This window comes from Zeugodacus cucurbitae, chromosome 5 (genome assembly GCF_028554725.1).
Source record: "Zeugodacus cucurbitae isolate PBARC_wt_2022May chromosome 5, idZeuCucr1.2, whole genome shotgun sequence".
NCBI classification, from domain to species: domain Eukaryota; kingdom Metazoa; phylum Arthropoda; class Insecta; order Diptera; family Tephritidae; genus Zeugodacus; species Zeugodacus cucurbitae.
In genome coordinates, this window is record NC_071670.1 from 36707803 (window position 1) to 36729725 (window position 21923).

General features: G+C 34.4%; 1 protein-coding gene and 1 non-coding gene across 5 annotated transcripts in view; one reads left to right on the top strand and one right to left on the bottom strand.

Annotated features, from left to right (window-relative positions):
- Nucleotides 1-21923, bottom strand: part of LOC105219154 (neurobeachin) — a 185866-nt gene that overhangs the window by 113148 nt on the left and 50795 nt on the right. For all 4 annotated transcript variants that reach the window (XM_054231108.1, XM_054231109.1, XM_054231107.1 and 1 more), the window contains exon 2: nt 4569-4673. In XM_054231108.1, coding sequence (XP_054087083.1) covers nt 4569-4673 — 105 coding nt within the window. The remainder of the gene's footprint in view (nt 1-4568; nt 4674-21923) is intronic.
- LOC114804849 (small nucleolar RNA U3) lies at nt 10346-10560 on the top strand. Its single transcript, XR_008471629.1, has one exon. It is a non-coding gene; the product is annotated as a small nucleolar RNA U3 (small nucleolar RNA).

Genomic DNA, 21923 nt, shown 5'->3' on the forward strand with positions numbered 1-21923 from the left:
GATTAAAACAGACCCGAATTATTTAAGATTTATGCAACAGCAGCTTCCGGTAATTGGCGACGCGTGGCAAAAGGGTTGTGAAGCGCGCTGTTGGTGCCACAAAAATAAAAAAGTAAATGGGATAAAAATATAAAAATAATAGCAATAATAAAAAATCAGCGGACTTGAGCGAATCCCCTACAACAACAGTGAGTACCTTTTGACACCGCCTGGCATGGCTGTATAGCCTGCTGTCGACAGCAGTTGACAACCACAAAGCCAAGTTGGCTAAGAGCATACACACACTCACACAACACCAGCGACTAACGACCGCGCAGCAAGCGGGTGTTCGACCAAGAAGCCGCCACACGATGAAGCCTCACCGCTTGTCATTCGCCAAAATGCTTAGTCGCGTTGCTGTTGCTGTTGCTGTTGTTTTCGTTTGTGTGAAATTATAGTAAGAGCACTCGTGGTGGCAACTTGTTAAATGCGGCACCTAACAACAAACAGCAATCGCGGCAAGCCAAAACAGCATGATGTGGCAAGTCGGCATAGTCGGCCACAGCGTCAGCGAGTCAGTCAGTTAGTCGTTTAGTTAAGTAGTTGATTTGCGTTTGGATCTGTCGCTTGGTTGATTATGCATGTACACTCATGACTAATGGGTTAACCAGTTAATTATGTAAGTGCTTGCATGTATCTATGCGGTTGATTGTATGCGTGTCTATCGCCTAATTAATTCGGAGCTGTTCACTTACATATGTGTTTGGTTTGAGAGAACTCTCTTGAAGCTAAGAGAGATGAGAGATAATAAATAAAATTGACTTATTATCTTTCGAATATAATGCTTATAAACATTTATTTATGAATTTGAAATGGCGGCTGTGTATTTTATATGGTTGACTGTAGGCGGTATTGTATTGTAGGGTTCTGCGAACATATACTATTTTATTATTTTAAAACTGGAACAAAATACTACAAAAAGTCTGGAAAAACATAGAGATAACCCAATTTGGAATAAAGAATATTATAATCTATGCTACTATTATAAAGAGGAAAGATGTGTATGTATGCTTGTAATGAATAAACTCGAAAACTACTGTGCCGAATTCAAAAATTCTTTCACCATTGGAAATCTACATTCATCCCGAGTAACATAGGCTTTATTTTTAAAATATCAACTTTCGGGAAATAGTTCCCAGGTGAGGGTATCAAAAAGACTCCGTGATGGAGAATCTTAATCTGAAACTGAAAATCGTCTTGCAAGTCATTCCTTCTCTTCTCTTCGCATCGCAATCGCGTACAAGGGAGTCGAGTAATGAGCGCTCGCAGCAGCTTACTGAAAAAAATTCAAACCTGCCAAGTACGCGCTTGAGAGTCGAGTACGGACTGTAAGCAGCGGCTTGAAAAACAAAATATTAGAGATATACAAGCTCGCACTAGGGCGTCGAACTTGAACGCCTGCATAATCAGAGAGAAAGACACTGGATATCAAAGGCTAGAGGGCGTAATCAAGTTTTAGCTCATTGCAAATAAAATACAATTTCACGTTCGAATTTTCCTCATTTTATTTTTTTTTAAATGAATCCACGCAAGAAACGGCAAAGTACATACATCTGTATGTGAGAGTGTGTATAAGTGTCTAAAAACTTATAATTCTTGAAATGTTTGTTTAAACCCGTAGGAGGCCGGAGCGGTCTGCTAGTAATCAATAAATTTGAAATTTATACTCATTTGTAAATCTTCTTCTTCTGTATAGAGTATTTGTGTAAAAAGTATAAAATGTAAAAATCAAATTCTTACATTTTTCTTTGCTTTCTTTATGTTATGTAACTTTATATAAATAGGCTACTGTATGCGACCGCTTTAATGAACTTATGTACTTGCTGAATAAAAGCCAGTTCAGTCCGGTTCAAAATTAGGGTATGTTCCATATACAATTCGTCGCCATATAAAGAGGATAAAAACAAAAGCATTAGGGTTCGGAGTTTTCTATAAAAATTCCTTTATTTGATTAAGCCATTTTAAATACTAATGGCGAAGACTGAACCTTGTGAAAATTAAAGTTACAATCCCATTCAACCCCTAAATGTATACTAAATATTTTTCATCTAACTTTTGATTCGTAAGTACCACCCTAATAAGCATATAACTAAGTAGAAAAATGTTTGACCTCCCAAAAATCTCTTTGAAATTCAGTAGCCTTCAATTGAACAACTTAATTGGCTCAACTATTGAAAACACGAGCTAACCGAATTCCTTTGCATAACGGTTATTTGTTGCAGTAAAGGATTACAAAATCATAAACTATGTTTGTTTGTGGCTAAGTGTGTTTGCCAATTTATAGGCATGTAAATTTTTGTGGGCTACAATGTTTACTACGTTTTACAATAACAATAACAACAACACAGCGCTCATCGGCAGCTACAGCTACCGCTGGGCATTTACTTGCACGTTTGTTAAACTTCAAGTTCAGACATCGGCTTACACCTACACGACACACGACACAAGATAACAATAACAACAAAAGCAATAACAATAAGAACAGCAAAGAAATTTCAAAATGTAGCAAATGTTTTGAAGCGGAAATGGGACAAGGACAAGAGCAAAAAGGTTGTATTACCACTTTAACTGCTACTGTTACTGTTACCGTTACGGCTGCCACCATAACTGTTGTTGGCAGGTGAACAAGTGTAAAGCAAACAAATGAAAGCATACAGCATAGCAACAAAAGCAAAAAAATCTGACTGTGTAAAATTTCAAATGAAGTGTTGTGGAGGACGGAAGGCGGAGGTAGACATTGGTGTGCAGGCAATTTGTGACTTTTGAACATTTCGTTCAAGCCGATAGGCAACATGCGGCCATCTAACGGTAAGTCAAGGTGTAGTAACAGTAACAGGCGAGCTTGTTAAAAATAATAACGGCAAAAACAATAAAGCAACGCCAACAACAACAACAACAAAAAGTGTTGAAACAACGCTTACAGATCGCAAGCGCTAACAAATACAGCGGAAGAGGGACTGCAGGAGGGGAAAGGAGGCACAACAAGCGAGGCGGAGGTGTATTGCGAAGGCAAGCAGCAGCAACGCCGGTGACAATAAATCCTTTTTACGACCAACGAATGCACAAGAAAGTAGTAAATTATATTTTGCCCTGCCGCCTCCGAGTTCGCAGCTCAGCTGCCCTTTGACCAAGGTAACACTCATACATACACATATACAGATCAGCACACACACACACATGTTTATCTCAAATTTGCTGCCGCAGCGCTTTGTATACGCTTTCGCATGCCGCTCACGTCGCCGGCAATGTGTCGTGTTTGGCATAACAAATTAGCGTCACAGGTGAACAAGAGCAACAACAGCAATAACAACAACACAATGAAATGGAAAAATATGAGTTGAAAATAAATAACTTTTACTTTTATGTTGTATAAATGTGATTTAAGTTTTTCGCAGCGCGAAGTGCGTGTGCTTTATTGCAGGAAATACAGTTATGCTGCGAGCTCACCACTTTGCCACATCCGTTGGAGAAGCAGCAGTAAAACATGGGTTTTTTACGCTGAGCTTTACACCTTTTTATAATAATAACGGCGCTGGTGACATGTCGCAAATTTCGATGTGCTTGACTTTTTTCAAAGTCAAAATTTTTTATGTGTATGTATGTATGTATAAGAACGGTAGTACTGTCATGACAGTAATTTTAAAATTTTTGCGTAGTCGTGATTTTGACACTTTCACCTTTTGAAAAGCTTCATATCCAATAGATATTACCAGATTAATTTTTTTTCGAGTTTAAATCTTTAAGTTACTGAGAGTTGAATATTTATAGCGCTGCCACTTGTACCTAATTAAACAGTGGAAGAACTCAAGTGAAATAACTAATTTTACATCAATTCGTGAAATGTATTTTTAGCAATTTTATTGATGAAAAAATTAAAAATTAAAAATATAGAGTTACCACCTGCTTCCAAAGATAACTTCCAAAATAAGGATTATTTTAAATTGCCAATTTAATGCTAATTTTTATCTTGCTTACCGGTATTTTGAAGCGTCATAAAAAATTTTTTTATAGAGTTGCCATATTTTTTAAAAATAAATTTAAAAAATATTTATTTTTTACAATAATTAAAATTTCATTAGTAATTTAAAATAGTGTTACTAAAGAAATATTTTTACAGAGTTGCCACCTATATGTAAATGTAAATATTAAAAAGAGATGGATAAACGAAGAGGACTCGGTAGGGTTACACTATAAGATAAAACTACGAAAACAAATTAGTTAACAAAGCAAACAACTTAAAGGTCTTCTTTAATACTAGTTCAGCGATTAAAATATCATATATACATATAATATGGCAACATTGACTAAAACAATTCTGATTATCATTCTTCTCCTGAAACCTTTCCACAGATTTTAAAAGCGATAAAGGGGAGCCTTGTAAGCTCAACTTTCATATATGTATTTAGATCTTAAAGGTTTATGGTCGGAAAGTCGAAATTCTTGCGAAGAAAATATAATCATTTCATTCAGTAACGAGTTCCTTAAATTAACCTTACTGTCTAGTTATAATTAATTTTTCAAGCACTTACCTGTAGATTTGGCGGACAATGATCGAGCAGTTCTAGCATGTGTTTAATATTTTGTGCATCTTGTATCACAAAATTTAATTCCATATCAAATTCGCCACCGACGAGCTGTAAAATATAGAAAACAAGAAAGCGAAATTAATAACAAAATTCGGCAAAATTTCGTAAATGTCAAAATTTATATTTTAAATTGTATATATGAAGTGTAAATATCATGAAAATGTGAAAAACTAAAAATTGCGCCTTGAAGTATGCAACAGTGTACATTTTTTACCATTTAAGTGGCTATAAATAAATATATTTTACGGCGTGTAAACTCAAACAAACCGAGAACGCATATAAATAAATGTATTTAAATATATAAACACATATATACATACAAACACGCACGCACACAACTATCGATAAAGTAGCAAATGAAATTAAATGTTACAAGTCGAGTGGGTGTGCTGACAAGCGTTGCGGCAGAGAATGAGTAGGCGGTTTATTCGAGAGCCTATTGAATGGGCGCCACCCTTATACTCGTATAACTCACGGGCGATGAGCGGCGAATGGTGGGCGTTATAGTAGGCTCACACACTCGGAAAAACTTTGTCGATTTAATGAAGCGCACACAGAAAAACACGGCCAAACGCGAACAAAATCCACAATATTTTGTTAACACAAGTATATGTATTTGTAGGCCATGTGTGTGTGCAAGCGGAAGTTGTTGATTATGGATTATATATGCACTTATGGTGTATTATGTAGAATTTTATGAATAACCACAAATTGAATTGGATTAAAATCTGCTTGCCGCTCAGTGGATTTCGTATTTTATTTATACGTTGATTTAATACTGTATTCACCATAGCTGTACTCCCACCAGCTATACAGCCGCAGCTACAAATATAATGCGAGCAAATTGCAAGCAAACCGCGTAAAAATAGCACAGAAATGGTAGAAGCGAAGTAGCAGATAACAGCGTTGGTAAGGGAAACAAAGTATACCAAGCAGTGACAGCGAAAAAAAAAAAACATATAATTCACAAACAATTTGCACACACATCCATTATGTATGCATGATGGGAAACCACATGTGGTCACGGCCGCATGTGAGTTGGCAGCAAACAAACACAAACTTGCTGAATTACTTATAAATAAATGTATATGTATGGCTTGAATATGAAAAAGTGTGGTCCGCGTGGAGTTTTACGTAAGCAGCAAGCATTATCATTTTTGTGTTACGTATACGCACTGTTGATCAGCCATCCTGCAGTTAATGTTAATGTTGGCATACACAGAATGATGGAACAGAGAATTTGCAACAATGTTGCCAACGAACAGCAGCAATTGCGTATAGATATTTAATAAACGTTATGCTGCTTTGCGTCTGTTTAGTAGGCAAAATATTTTCAAAGAAATTTTATATTGACATTAGGAAAAGAAGTGAATTTTGTATTATTTTAATTTTTGAAATATTTATTGTAATAATAAAATACCCGTTCGATTACAGTTATATCAAAAGACCGAACTTTGGGGTATTTGACGCTGTCACGACAACCGACTATTGGATGCCTGAAATTGAAGCTCGTGATCTCGTAAAGTCCTCAGACTATGCGGACAATCCCGCTTCAATTTAAGTCTTGGAGCGAAACATCACGCGTGTCATTCACCAAATACCAGTCGAAATGCGCAACGGGTCATCGAGAATTGGACTCAACGGATAGACCATCTGAGACGAAGAGCGGTCAACATTTGAAAGAGATAATCTTTAAAAATAAAGGCAAAATAATGTTCTTTTGAATGATAATAAACATCGTAGATTAAATTTGAATTTTCTGTGTTTTTTTCTGTAAAAAAGTAGAGAACCTTGAAATGAATCACTCTTTAGATGCCACTATGTAAATAAGTAAAAATACTAACTACATTAATTTTTAATGGCATTTTAATCGAATTGAAAATCAAATGCGACAAAGACGTACGATATACGTTCTTACGATTGGTTGATTTTTTTTTTTTAACTACGATAGATGTCGCTGTTAAAAATAGCAATCAGCTGTTGAAACTTACTAACTTCTTATAAAAAGCAAAAACAAAAATGTGTAACAGCTGATGGGTTATCGAGTAGCCGGCAGTGTGAAGGGCAAATACTAGTTTCTCAATCAAAATTTTTTAATTGATAAATTATTTTGGCTGTGCGAAAAGGCTATTAGTCTTATATTGGTTGTAAATATATTATTCAAAACTCTAACGTTCTTATTGTGAAAATTTCCAGAACTGTGCATACGAATTTATGGATAACACCCAACTGTATTTGTAGGTTTAGGTAGAGATTCGTACAGATTTGAAACGATAATTAGCAGCTAATTTTGTGCCAACTAAGTTCACTTTGAATTCAGCTGTTAATTAGTGCTCACTGTCTCTATACTTCCTTCTCTATTTCTTTATCACTCTGTTGCTCTTTCTCTCTCTACATTTTTATATATTTTCCTCTCTTATTTTCACGTTTCTCTATCGCTCTTTCTATCTTTCTCTCTTTCTATATTTTTCTCGTGCTTTATATTTCTCTCCATTTGTTTCAATCACTATTCTTTAGATTGGTTTCTCCTTCTCTCATCTAAAGTATAGAGTATATTCAACATTAACTCTTCATATTTTTGATTTGGTACGAGAAAACTCATTAATGTATTAAATTTTGTTTTGAAAATAGCCCTTTTTAATATCTAAATAATATTGCAGGTTTAGATATTGTTTACATTTATGAGATTACAATATTTTCTTAGGATTATTATGACAACATCGCGCTCTATCGGTCAGATTTTTGTTCCCAATCTTATTTTGTATTTATTAATTTAAAATTTCAAGTATTCTTGTTGTTCTCATGCTTCAAATGTCATATAGTTTGACTAACGTTTCGAAAAATCGAGATTTCTATGATGATGAAACTGTGGGCCATAATATGACATTTATAAAATGATACAAAGAATAATACATGGCCTAACGTTGATTAAAAAATGGATGAACCTAGATTCAAATTCTTCATATATACCTTTTAAAATATGGGGAAAGAATTTTTAAACCATTAATAACTTGTCTTTGACACATCTGTTTTTATACAAACTCACTTCAAGTGAATTGTTTCCTTTTAAATTGTCCTTTAACCTGACTTGCTGTGAAAAATATTTGACTTGCTTTTCATTACCAATGCAACATGATATTAAACTTTGAAAAAAAAAAAAAAAAATTGCTTGATATTTAATCAAATTACTGTTTCACGAGTTCATATTTTTCTATTTATTTCAAATAAATATTAAATGCTATGGAATTCAATAATTGAAAACAGCAGACTTAATGCGTATGGATCAATTATAAAATGAGTAAATATTGCTATCATCAGCCAGTAAATATACATACATATATGAATAACACGCTTCGAGTATATTGAAAACTTAAATTCATATATAACTATAACTATATATTTCAATGTCTATTAAATGCGCATAAATACAGAAATATCGACAGCAAATACGCTTGAATAAATAATTTCAGTAATTTTTATATTAAATATTATAATTATGCTGTGCACGTCAGCATGACAGCTGAATTATTATTGACGTGCATGTGTAATTTTCACTGATTACAACGGTATTTCAACAAATTTTAAATACTCGTGGACTTAATATGATTATTATTTTTTCTTTGTATGGCGGTGGTAAGCACATATACAAAGTAAATATGTGTATATATAAATATATATGTACAAATGAAATATATATAGCATCAATATCTGATATAGTTAAGCGCTTGTAAATACTTTACATATATATTTATACGCTTATTATAACAGCGCTCATTAAAATTGTGCGCCACTCCTTGTATATATGTAATGCAGATGGCGGTGTTATGTGACAAGCATGTAATGCGCACTATAAGCCATGATTATTGAGTGAGTTAACATACACACACGAACACATGAACACAAAAAGTGGAATTAATACAGCTTTACGCGCAAATAATAACTCATAACAAGCGTTTAAATGACGGCTATAATACGTGGCGTATACGCAACCTTTAATACGGGCTGCAGCTGCAACACCGACAGCAGCCAACAAGTAACCTTCGACATGGCACTTTCGCAACAATAAAAATAATTTAAATTTTTTTAAATATTCCTTTGCTATTTAAAGCGTACTTTTCACATTTTTAACGCGCAGTTTCACAATTTTAGGAATTTCTGAATTTTTTTTGGAATTTTTTGCGATTTTATTTTTGTGATTTTTTTTTTTTTTGATTTTTTTTAAACCCGCACAGACAGCAACTGCTTACTGTCTGTCTGCTGACCGCCGCAAGTGCTGCAAAAACTTTGTTTGCGTTAATCAAAATGACATCACAACTAAAAAGACAAATAGCATGCCGCCAATGTGGCATAGAGAAAATATAGAAAAATTTAACGAAAACATATTGTAATTTAATGGTGAGGTTTAAAAAGGGCTTCACTGACCACAGTGGGTGTGTCCACTACTTTTATTGCGTTTATTTTTCGGTTATACATCATCAACTGCGGCTAAGTGCGGCCACACAGGCAACAACCTGGCTGTGAGTATCATGTGGCAAGGCGCTGTGTGTTGTGTGGCAAGTCGCTGTGTGTTGTGTGGCAAGTCGCCAAAGCGTTCGATGCCCGCACACGCGCTAGGTGGTGGCGGCGCTTTAGACGGTGCGTTTTTAGTTTTGTAGCGCAACTTTTTTCATTGCGTTCTTTGTTCTTGGCACTTCAGCACAGCCGTTGAGTGGCTGCTTCGCCGATCTTTTGCGCGCTGCTTCGTTGTGCGCCGCACTTTGTTGGCGTCCGTCTGACTGGCGTCGGCGGTGTTTTCAAGTGTGTATCCTTTCGGCGCTTTCGCAACTATGAGTGCTGCGTCGCCCAGTCGCGACGGCTGGTAGCTCGCAGTTGTTTTTGTTCTCGCTTCTTTGCCATTTCTCGCAGCGCATAAACCTTTCGAGGCTTCTTCAGCGCGCCATTTTATTTGCATGAAATTTCGTTACTTCGCCGTAGACACTATACTATGTAAATGGATTTGCTTTTATGGAAGTGGCATATTATATTCATATTATACATAAGATTTAATATAATGTCTATACTCATAGTGAGTACATAACGGCATAAAGTATTTTAGAATGGCATTTCAGTTGTTGGAGATATGTCTCAACTAGTTTAGTGGAAGAGCTTGTTTCTCAGAATGTTTAGATTTGAGAGCGTATGCTGCCACAAAGAGATGACATGTTGTAAAATATATTTTCAGTTCTTAAGATTTTGCAGCTCTTCTTTAAAGAAATATGGTTATATTCTTCATTTACTCATATTTTAGGATTTAATAATTTTTATGTAAAAAGCTGTTTTTTTTACAAATTTGGAAAAATTTTCTTTATTTTGTTCTCTCTCCTTCGTGGTTACTCTATCTCTCTCTTCTTTTTGAAGTTATAATTCTTATACGACTTCGGAAAACGTTAAACAATTATCGCAACCTATAGCGTTGAACAATTAACGCGAGAGAGAGAGAGAGTGAATGAGAGTAAAGCAGAGAACTTAACGCACTTGCCATACTTATGCTATTTGAGCAATTCTTGTTTTTGCAGAACAATGTTTAAATTTTTGATTTCTGACATATTCACATGTGTACGCACATTTATGCTTGCATGCTTGCGCATTATTTTTCTTTCGTTTCTGTTTCATTTCTGCGAATTCTCAACTAGTTTGTGTGACTTTTGGTTGAAAGACTCTGCGTTGGCCGTTGAAAAATTAAGACTATACTTTACAGAATCATTTCTGTAGTCAGTCTTCATTTACTTTCTTTGCAAATCGAAAGTATTAACACCCGCGATGAGGAGGTATATAGTTTTATCAGACAGCGTGAGGTTTATGAACATCATTTTTAATTTTGTCTTCTGACATATTAGAAATGATGTTTCTTCAAAGATCGCTCGGTTACAACGGATAAAACGACTTCTTCGCTAGGCATAACTTTGGCGAAACATCGAAGTGACTGGAATCGACATTAGCCGACTCATCAGGAGTATCTAGGTGTAACAATGGACAGTCGAATTTGTCTAAGTGAGACTTTCTAACCTAGGTTCCTTACCTAACCTAAGTTCCCTTTGCATTCACCTCCAAATTCCCTTTCTTTCTTTCTTTCTCTCTTTCTCTCATTCTCTATATATTTTATCTTTCATTATATATTATTTTTTTTTTTGTTGCGCATTCCCACTCTCTCTCTTCCGTTCTCTTTCTTCTGTCACTACCTTCTCACTCTTTCTTTCTTTATATGTTTCTATCGCTCTCTCACTCTCTCTTTCCTCGTATATATTTTATAATGCTCTCTCACTCTCTCTTTGCTATATAATTTGGAAAAGTACAAGAAATCACCTCAAATTACTTTATTATAATATTTTCGACTTTTATTTTGCTTTCCCTTCATCGAAACATAACCCTACAAATTTGAAAACCCCCATCGGCATTATTTCCATGTGAGCAACCATAAGCTGGTGAATAATTTCAGCCATACAAACACACACTCATATGTACATCTACGCATATAAATTTATGTAATATATGCTTGCCATTTATTTCCGCCTGTTTTGATTTGCTTCACCCTTCCACGTCATACTCCTGATGCTTTACACCGCCTCAAACCATTTTTATGCGACTCACTTCTTGCAAGCCTTGACTTTTTTATGCCCACATCTTTGCTGTTTATCATTTTCTTGCCGCTTCAAGATGCTTCCTTGCTATTCATATCACTTCCATCACTTCCATAGAAGCTTAAATTTTGCTGGTGGTACAATTTGGGATTTTTCAGCAATTTTCTGCTGTCACTTTTCGTAAAAAGCCTTGTCTTTTCTATTTATATGCAAGTCGACTGATGCGTTACATGGCGATTTGCTTGTTGTAGTTGTATGTGTGCCAGGACCAAGGGTCGCTGCGTTGCTATAGTTGTTGTTTTTGCTTTGCATGCTTTAACGAATTAAATTAAAATTTGTTCAACCAGACTAATGCGAAAATGTCAGTTGCGGCCGACTAGCTGTAAAGGACAGCTCTGAGCGGTGGCGTGGGCACAACACGCTTAGTATTATTGGTTATTTAATCTGCTTTACGGTCATGATATGGGTATGTGCCGGCGCTTTTGGCCGAAAGTATATTAATATGTAAGGATAGTCAAACGTGTTGTTTGTGTTCTTTTTAAGTATACTTGGAAGGATGACTTATTTGTATATTGTAGATGTAGGTAAAGATTTTAAAGTGGCCTTTTACTCATACAAATTTGACTCAAGAAGTAGTCATGTCTTAAGAACTTCTTATACTCACACTTTCAACATTTTTAATAGAAATGCAAGTGTAATGTGTTGCAGGTCATACACGTGCTATTTAAATAAACAAAATTGAGTTTATGATTAGGGGATTAAAATTACGGGCCTGTACCGGTTGGCATTGGCGAAGCTTTTTGTTTGATATTATAACTATAATAATAAAGGCTTAACTCAAAATAAAGCACATACCGAAAATATAATTATTTTAAAGGTGTGTGAATTGGCTAAATATTGGTGGAGTTTCATACCAGTGCTCAAAGAGTGTTTTATAGACGGATATGTTCTTATGAGGATTATTTTCACGGAAAATTGTGAATTTTATGGTGGTCCCGAATATAAATCGACAAGTCTTGAATATTTTTAAAGAATTACAAATCTTCTTTCAATTTCTTCACAGTCTGCCATTAAAGACAGTAAATTACAGTTATACAAACAAACTGACATATATACTTGTATAAATAATTTATACACTAATTCTTCTGTGGACATTATATCGATAACTTGCAATGTCTGTCTAAATTCTGCGACTCAATCAATAGCCACGCAAAGCTCTACCACATGCCTTTGTAATTTGTCGCAACAGATAAAAGTCAGTAGTTGGTCTCCCTTGTCGCTCCCTCGCTGTCTGGTTGTCTTATCGCTGTTTTTCTTGGCATTGTAATTCCTTTTGTTTGTTGCATTTTCAATTCACTTTGTGTGATTTAGTTTATTTGTTTTCGTATAAATATACTTGTATGTGTTTACTTAATTTTTCTTTACTCCGAATTCTTTATGTTTCTACGTTTCTTTTAGACTGTGACTATACACTCATACGCAGGAGTATATGTCTCTATTTGTATTATGATATACGCTGCTCAGTTCAATGAGCACACTTGGCAGGTTGACGTCAGCCGACTACCAATGTTCGGCCGCAAAGCGATTGGCATTAATCGAAATCTAAGATAAACATGTGCGGAGTTTGACAGGAGGGGAGATTAAAATAACAAACGAGTTGGTTAGGGGGAATCTTTTGCTTTTATGAAGAAATTTAATTTGGAATAAGAATATTCGAAGACAACTTTTTAATCTAAAGTATAGAACTTTACAAAAAAAAAATCAAAACTATGTCAGATTTTGAATTTTTAGAGTAATAATATTTTATCAAGTATGGCCACGCCGTTTAATATATTACAATATAATGGCAACTCCATTATTTAATGCTTTTAAAACGAGCTTATTTCCCATTACAACAGTTTTTTTTATTTTTGTTAAATAAAGCTTTATTAAGTATGGCAACGCTGTTTCATATATTTCCTTTATTGTGGCAACTTAATGAATTAAAGTTTTTCATTTTATTTCAAATGCTCGTTGACTTTCATACACTTAATTCAAAACAGTTTTATTAAATATGGCAACTCCAATTCAACTTTCACATGAGGTACCAACTATATGAAGTCATATTTTTATACCACACGCACTTAAAATCAATTCTTTAATTTTCAGTGCAATTAAATTTTATATTTTAGAATATGGCAACGTCCTAACCAAAATTTCAAATTAGGTGGCAACGCCATTTTTATTTATATTATTACAACAACCTGAAACGCATACATACACATAGAGAAGCCAATTGGTTTAATTTGTGAATAATATTTTTTTAGTGTGGCAACTCTATTGAAATTATAATTTCACACGATTTTGAAAATTATATTATTTATAATAAATTTAAGTTGCTAAATTTCAGTTTTAATATTTATTTCAAAATAATATTTTTAAGTCAGGTGGCAACCTCATAAACTTTTTTTACAATAAACCTAATTTATATATTTTCTTTACTTGCGCTTTCACTGTTTTAATTTTATTAACAATTTTTAATATACTTCTGTTTTTATGGCAACACTTCCTTGGAATTAATTTTCCTTTCATAAGAAGCTATAAAGCTTTCAAATAAGCTGCCACTTAAACAATAAACAGCAATTAAATATACGCTCGTCTACCTCACTTTTCGACAGTTAAATGCTATCACATGCAGCAATAAAAAGTTTGATTAGAAAATTGTAATTAAAACTTTCGAAACTCAAAAACCGTTCCAAAAAAGCTTAAATCGCCAAGTTCTTTTATTTTCGCCTGAAAAGTTTGATAATAATTTTCTTATGAGTACAATTGTGTGCAGCAACGCTGTCCTTCAAGAAAACTTTGCTTTCAAGTTTATGACTGCTGTGAAAAATTAATTTCTTTTCAAATTAATATTCAGCGCAGCTTTCATTTCAGTTTAGTTTTTAAGGTCGAGCTTTTATTAAACATTTCGATTTGTTCAGAATTTGAACGCGTGGTTTCAAAAATATATAATTTTTAGCTTAACTTATCAACTTTAACTTAAACTTAAAATAACTCTTTATTGTTTGAGTTTAAAATATTTGCCGTTATATTAGCGAATGACCTTCTACGCACCCCAAATAGTGTTCGTTCAAACCAAGAACGTTAAGGAAGAACTCAAAAAATAAAAATAAAAACTAAGCAACCTTTACACTAATAATGAGACTCAGCACAGCGTGGTCAAGCGTTGAGCGGGTAATAAGCGCTTGAGAAGTGTGAATATGCCGTCATTTGTATAAAAAAAGAGAGAAGACACTTAACTGACTCCAACTTCTGGTGGCAATGAGCGACAAATGCTTTGCTTATGCTTCAAGTAAAATCATCCCTTTCGCCTCAGATGCTTACGGAGGCTACCACTCTACTTCTCCGGTTTCTAAATTCCCTTCCCTTTTGCATAAAAAATATGCATTCAGTCAACGTTTGTCAACCACTTAAAAGTTACGAAAGTGGAAAAACTCCCTAATGACAAGAGTAAATAATTGCGAAATAACAAATAAGACGAGAAAATTTTAGAAGAGTGTTTGCCATATAAAAAATATAAAAAAATTAAAATTAGGTAAAAAAAAAACAAAAATAATAAAGCGTTTGTATTCATTTGCGCGTATTTACACAAGTGTAGGAAGCTAAGTGGAAAAATTAATAAACGAAGAGCGAACGCAAGCGAGGACAACAAAAGTCAATTGAAAGCAGCGAACTTGAAAAAGTTTAGTGTTAAATTGTGCATGAGACGCTCTTTTTTATGATGTGCGCTGCAAAGTTTGTTACGCTCTTAGCAACGGCCACACAGAAACACAGAGAGCTACATACCTATATAAATATGTAAATAAACTTGTTTTTGGGCAATAATATTTATTAGAATTAGTTAAAATGTTTATTTTCCTGAAAATGTTTGAAAATAATCCGCCTAATGGCAAAACTTATGAATATAAATAGATTTTATTTTTTAGAGAGTGGCGAAACGAACACACAATTGGCATAATCGCTTAGGGATATCATAGAATACTCTCTCGCTATCATTTTTCTTTTGAAAGTAAAATATTTAACAAAACATCGGAGGTGACGTTTCCCTGGAGTTTATAGTATTTAGTGACGTCCATAAAGAGATAAGTGGAGTGATGAAGCCTCCTAGATGAACTGTGAACTTAGAGCTGATGTGGTGTATTTTTTAAAGGGCTTCATATGGATCGATGCAGAGAATTAAGTTTATTGTTCATTTGGTTATATAAGATTGCAGTATTTTCTATCTATGGTGACTTGTTCCCGGTGGTATAATTTACTAGAAAAAGACCCTTTTGGTAGGATGTAGAAATTAAAAAAAAAAATACTTTGTATAGAATTAAACCTTTATTTTGGAAAATGTTCATCGATAGATTTTATCAGGTCGCTTCCATATACACCAAAGGTTTAGATCGCCCATCTTTTTCGAAATCCAATGCGGAATCACTGTTGCCAACAGGTGCTACTATGGACTGAGTAGACAATTGAAAAGTAAAGTTCTCTCTCGACGAACCAAGATCAAACTCTACAAGTCGCTCAATATTCCTGTCCTGCTTTATGGTGCAGAAGCGTGGACAATTACAGCATCCGATGAGACGACTCTAGAGGAAGGTTTTGCCAAAGATTTATGATCCTCTAAACATTGGCATCGGCGAAAACCGCAGACGATGGAACGATCAGTTGTACGAGTAATAAATACGACAACATAGACATAGTTCAGTGAAAGGCAGACCGTTGGAAAGACCAGGTGGGAAGTGAGCTGGATCCACTTACATCAAATTGTAAAACGGCAGAGGGAACTTGCTCTGGTGGATTAGGCTATAATCGCTTGGCTATAATCGCTTGCCTATAATCGCGGTTCCTACGCTTACTATGCTATCTATTTCTGAAATTTGCTCAACTATTATTTATATAGAATTTCAAATATCATTGAGGTTACGTATATAAATTTCTATATTCAAAAATAAACTTATTCTTTAAAAGTACTCTTCTAGCTTCTTCTATATCTATAGTCTTTGTTACTCCTTATCAGCATCTGTTTTATATCTTCATTCATATCTTCTCTGCAGTAAACAATGTGTTTGCTAATGACTATTTCAATAGAATTTTATTATATAAAACAACAAAAACAACAGCAACTAATGCATGTCTATATTCCACAAGAAAACCACACACCACATGGAAACTGAACTCTTTGTGCAATACTTATGATAAAAGCTATCGCATATGCTCTGTATGGCTTGCCATTTGCAAATATCTTCGCATTTGTTAGTCGATAAAATCAATATAGACAGCAATCGCTGCAAGTGAACGCCACACACTACTACGACCAAAGTAAACACACATGCAAAGGACATTAAGCGCAATCATGAATACACAATAATGAAGTAATATCCTTGCAAATGCACGTTTGCGGTCGTTCGAGACATGAATGGAGAAGAGAGTCAAACACACATACTTTTCTACTAACATATATGTGTATGTTTGTGTAGACTTAGGTACATAAGTAAAGGTTAAGATGGCAAACAAAGGCAAATATGGCATGATGCAGGGAAAAACACTTAGCTAGAGTATAATGTATGTATGTGTGTGTGTGTATATGTATTCGTAGTAAGTATCACTAAAGTAACCAACTCATATTTACATACTTGAGGAGCGCATAAAAATCGGAACGCCCATTAAGAGGTCAACAAACAGTGAGCTCCGCAGGTTTGAGGCAGCCAAATTGAAGTGACGTAAATCAGCGCTGAGCGAGACAACCAAAATAAATAAAAAAATCGCTCTATATTCAAAACATACGTGTGCAAAAAAGTAGAATACGAAGCAGACATGAGACCAGCCGGACAGGCGGCTCGAGATAATTTATGTCTTTTGCATGAGGTTGAAGAGCACACAAACTGCGCGCTGCGTGTGTGTTCGTGAAAATCTCATATTTATATTTACATAACGTCAACGATATTTGAATTACCGTTAGGTACTAGTATGGCGCAAGCAATAAATAGACCGAGCAAAATACTGGTATTTCGAAATATGATTAACTGCTACCAGACACATACACTGGTGCGAACATGCAATAAACGCTGCAGGACACCAGACGTCATGTAAGGAGCACAACACACACTAGGCAAATATGTGCGCTTAGCATACATGTAGGCGCCGAGCAGTAGACAGTAATAAATGTAAAACACAGATGGAAATTAAGTGCTGCGCTGATATATGGGAGATGCTGTGGCAAAAACGATTGAGCTTGATAAACAACCTGGCAGGTTAGACAACATGGATTCAATATTCTTTTAAAGTTGAATTGATTGGGAGTGGGTTGTCGGCATTTCACTATTATTAATGATTTGTCTGGATTCAATGCTGCCAGGAGTTCGCGGTAAAGTTGATAGTCTGCAAAGAGTTTGTGACGTCACTTTAGCGCAATTCCTTCGAAATGCGATTATGCGGCGATTTTGTTTCAAGAAAAAAATTCCGTGATATACTTTATATATTAAATGAGAAGGCAGTATTTGAAAGCTTAAAATCGGAACAGTTTTGAAATTACATATTATAGTCAACTCGTAAATAAATTCTAAATAAAAGATAAATATTAGAGATTCTCACCAAATATGAGGAAATAGAAGGAGTATGTTTCTAGTTGTGGAACTTTTAGGTCCAGCTTTTCTACGCGTAGAACACAATTTATTTTAGGGTTCCAATAATAAGTTATTCACTTTCCAAAAATGTATAATTATTTTAGTAAAAGTCAGCTAGAAGACGGAAATATAAAATATGGCATGTTCCTATCGTTCTGGAGAAAATCATATTTTTTGGTAAACTTGGATTCTATTTTACCATCGTTGACGATACACCGATTGTAGCAAGCTTCATATTTTTTGATACCTTTTTTTAATACTTCCTAGACTAGATCTTACTCTCGTATATTTCTAACCATTATCTTAAGATCTGATAACAGAAAAAGTCGGTGCGGAGTATATCCGAAAAATATTTTTGATTCAGAAGCAAATCGGAGCCAAATTCATACAATTGTTTTCATTACCTTATATTACGGTGAAACTTATATCAGGTGCCACCCACTTTACCCAGAACTTTCGAAAACCCAAATTTCTAAAAAATATATGTTTAAAAAAAATTTCATATTTTAAGAGCATCAGTTGTCTCGTTCAACTGCAGTTTAGGTTCAACCAAAATCCAAAAAATTTTGGTTTTTTTGTGAAATTTTCAACAGTGACAACCTCTTTGGTCTATTGAGTTTCTTGACAGTACAGAATTTAACTTGATGCAGAGCCCCGATCAGACTCATCAAAATAGTTCTAGGCATCAGCAACATTTTTTTCACAAAAAAATATTACATACCGGAACATATAAATATGATCAACATCGAAGAGAAGTTGCTAGCTACTGTTATAATCCCTTTCGAATTTTAAATAATAAATAATTGCACAAGTAGAAAAGCATAAAACTTGAACATGATTTGAGGTATGATAACAAAGGGTACAAATTGTATCTCATTAGTCATCTGATACTTTTCAAATTATAAATCTTGTGAAAAGGGTAAAATATATGATTTCACAAAAAACAAAATTATGCATATCAATTCCTCTGAGTGCTTGCCGACCTATTTCCCACACATACAAACCACAAAATAACTACTTAATACAAAGTGCTCAAACAACTACTCATACGCTTTCCATTTCGCAACAAAAATACACATATTTTACATGAAAACCAAGGCTGCCACCCGCCAGCGTATTTTATTAGTTTGCCAAAACCGGCTATATGTTCGATAAATGTACGGTTCAAACGCTGACTTGCTACAATGGTTGCCTAGACGATAGCCTGCGACTGCCTGCTGGCTATAGCGCCATAACATAAATTCAACGCAACTGTTGTGATTTGTGTTTATTGCACTCTATGAGTTTGTTGCTTGCTATTGTTGTTCGCTTACGAAATATTGCTGTTAATGCGTAATATCTAAGTGAGGATGTGGTGCTTCAACGGATAAACGGTTTTTTGTTGCATTAAACTGTTTGCTGTTGTTGTTAGTTGGCTTGCCTTGGAATTAGCGACTTTGCAGGCGAACGCGTTTTGTTTATGCAAACATAATTTATTTAAGTGAAAACATAATCACTGATCTGCAAACAATTGATTTATGCGCGCCTTTAATCACTTGATTATTGAATTTGGTAAGCTGAAAAGGGATTTTGTGTGAAATAAATGGGAGATTGAAATACAAATGATAAATATTTCTAATTAAGTGTTTCCATAAAGTTTGTTCTTTAGTGTTTTGCTTTAATTTTTCTGCAAAAATTAATTTTTTTTGTTAAACATTTTTTTCTTCAAAAATTTAATTTCATCTCCACTTTCATCCGTTCATAACCTCTTTAATGGCTCATTATCATGGTCAAGTATCAACATTATTTGCTTCATACACAGCCACTACAGAAACCACTTGACCGAGATCTAAGGATAAACAAGCACTTACCAGCCCCAAAACACAACACTTGAGTGCATAAAAGGCTCATTAAGCACAGAAATTGAGCAGCTGATACCGAAAGGTATACGAGAGTCATCACTCATGGCATGGCCAGGCATCGCATAAAGCATAAATGACATGCAAAACAAGCATTGAAATGTGAGTAGGTAAAAATGACAGTCATTAAACCAACCGGAGAGTGTGCGCAAACAAAGTGTTATGTAACTATGTGTTTGCGGCGCGCCCATATTGCACATTAGCAAATATTGCTCATACGACATGTAGCACCAGCAAGGCTAAGCATGTGGTTAACTGGCTATGAATGAAGAAGCGCTTGTTTACACACTTACTTACGCACGAAAGTGTTGGAAAAAACAACTACACAGTATACAAACTGCTGTAAATAAGTAAGCCTTGAGTGCTGCCAAATGTGGTGTATATGTTGCAGACGTTGCCAAAAAATGATTGACGATATGATTAGATGGTAACCTAAGATATTAATAATAACGCAAGTAAACAGGAAAATAGTAACAAAAGCAGAGTGAGTCTTGTTGCATGTCAATAGCAGAAGTGACCGAAACTTTTCAGTTGATATATGAGCAAGCAATAAAGCAATAGCAAGTTGTGATACATTTTTTTTGCTGCTGTGTGCTTAAACTATATTAATATGTATATATGTGTATGAGCTTAAAGAAAATAGTTCATATTTCACACACTGACGGCTAGTTTTGGTAGCTACAGACAGTATTAAAGTGTAGTAGCTGCTGTATGTGCCTAAAAGTATGCTACATGAATTTGGCATAGTCTATTTATAGAATGAAATATTATGTAATACATTCAGTTTGAAGTAGTTGTGCTGAAAATCTCTCATTACGGTTAAGCCGTATGACAAATGGCCTTGAATTTTTATCTGTTCAAGTTATTCAACTTTATAAATTTTCTTTATGTCTTAAAAAAATGTTTTTGATATACATATTAAGCTAATTAAGTACTATGCATCAGTAATAATTTAGATATATTTAATTTACTTAACAAGATTGCCACGAGATTTAAAAAAGGAGAATGGAACCCATCGAATAGCCTTTTCGCACAGTCAAATTAATTGAACAATTAAAAATTTAATTGAGAAATTAATTATTGCCCTTCGCACTACCGGCTACTCAATAATCGATCAGCTGTTATACATTGCTGTTTTTGCTTTTCATAAGAAGTTGGTAAGTTTCATTAGCTGATTGCTATTTTCTCAACAACCACAACCATTATTTCCAGCAGCGACATCTACCCTCGAATAGTATTACTTACAAATGCGTTCTTTGTCGCAGAGTTGCATTTCATTTTGAACTCGATTAAAATTCGATTAAAAAGTAATGTAAATAAATGATATTTTTATATTTGATCTAAATCAGCGCTTTAATCGAGCGAAGGCCAGTTAATTGATCAATTAGCTCCTGTACGCAAAGGCTATTTGACTAGAGGTGTTTTATGACAAACTATAATAACAATACGCTTTTCTGCTAAGATCAGTTGCCGATTTCATTGTATCTTACTAGTCTTACTGATCGTTTTTGTTCCAATTTTCAAATATTTACTTTGCAATTTAAGGCTTTCATTTAAAAAAACGAATTGAAGATAAAGACTAGTAAGTTATATTTAGAAGTAAGATAGTTTAGTTAAATGGAACGTATGAGATTTGAACTAATGTTTTGTAGACACTCAGAATATATAGAAAAAAATCGGAAAAAAGAATATAAATGAAAAGGGGCTTCTATTGGTTATATTTGGACTAGTATGGAAACCATGTAACTTAGAATAATTACCAGTAATAGCTTCTATAACAAAGCATGCTGTTGAATGGAAGTTCCTTCTCTAGTGAGACAAATTTTTAAAATTACAGTTGACGCTTTCGACAGTAGAATTAAGTTAGAGACTAACTTTACCAATATGAAGAGTTAAGAGCAGAACTAAGTAAATTTGACCATTTGATATAATAATAGCGCTATTATTAATAATTCTTTCTCATATTCAGTACTGATCCCCAATGATTTCTATTGACCGCACAATACAATTGGCTCACATAGGGGAAGAAGAGATAGATTAAAAGAGGGAAAAATAGAGAGAGCGAGAGAGAAAGAAAGAAAGAGATGATCGAAAGAGAGAAAGATAGATAGAGAGAGAGAGCAAAAG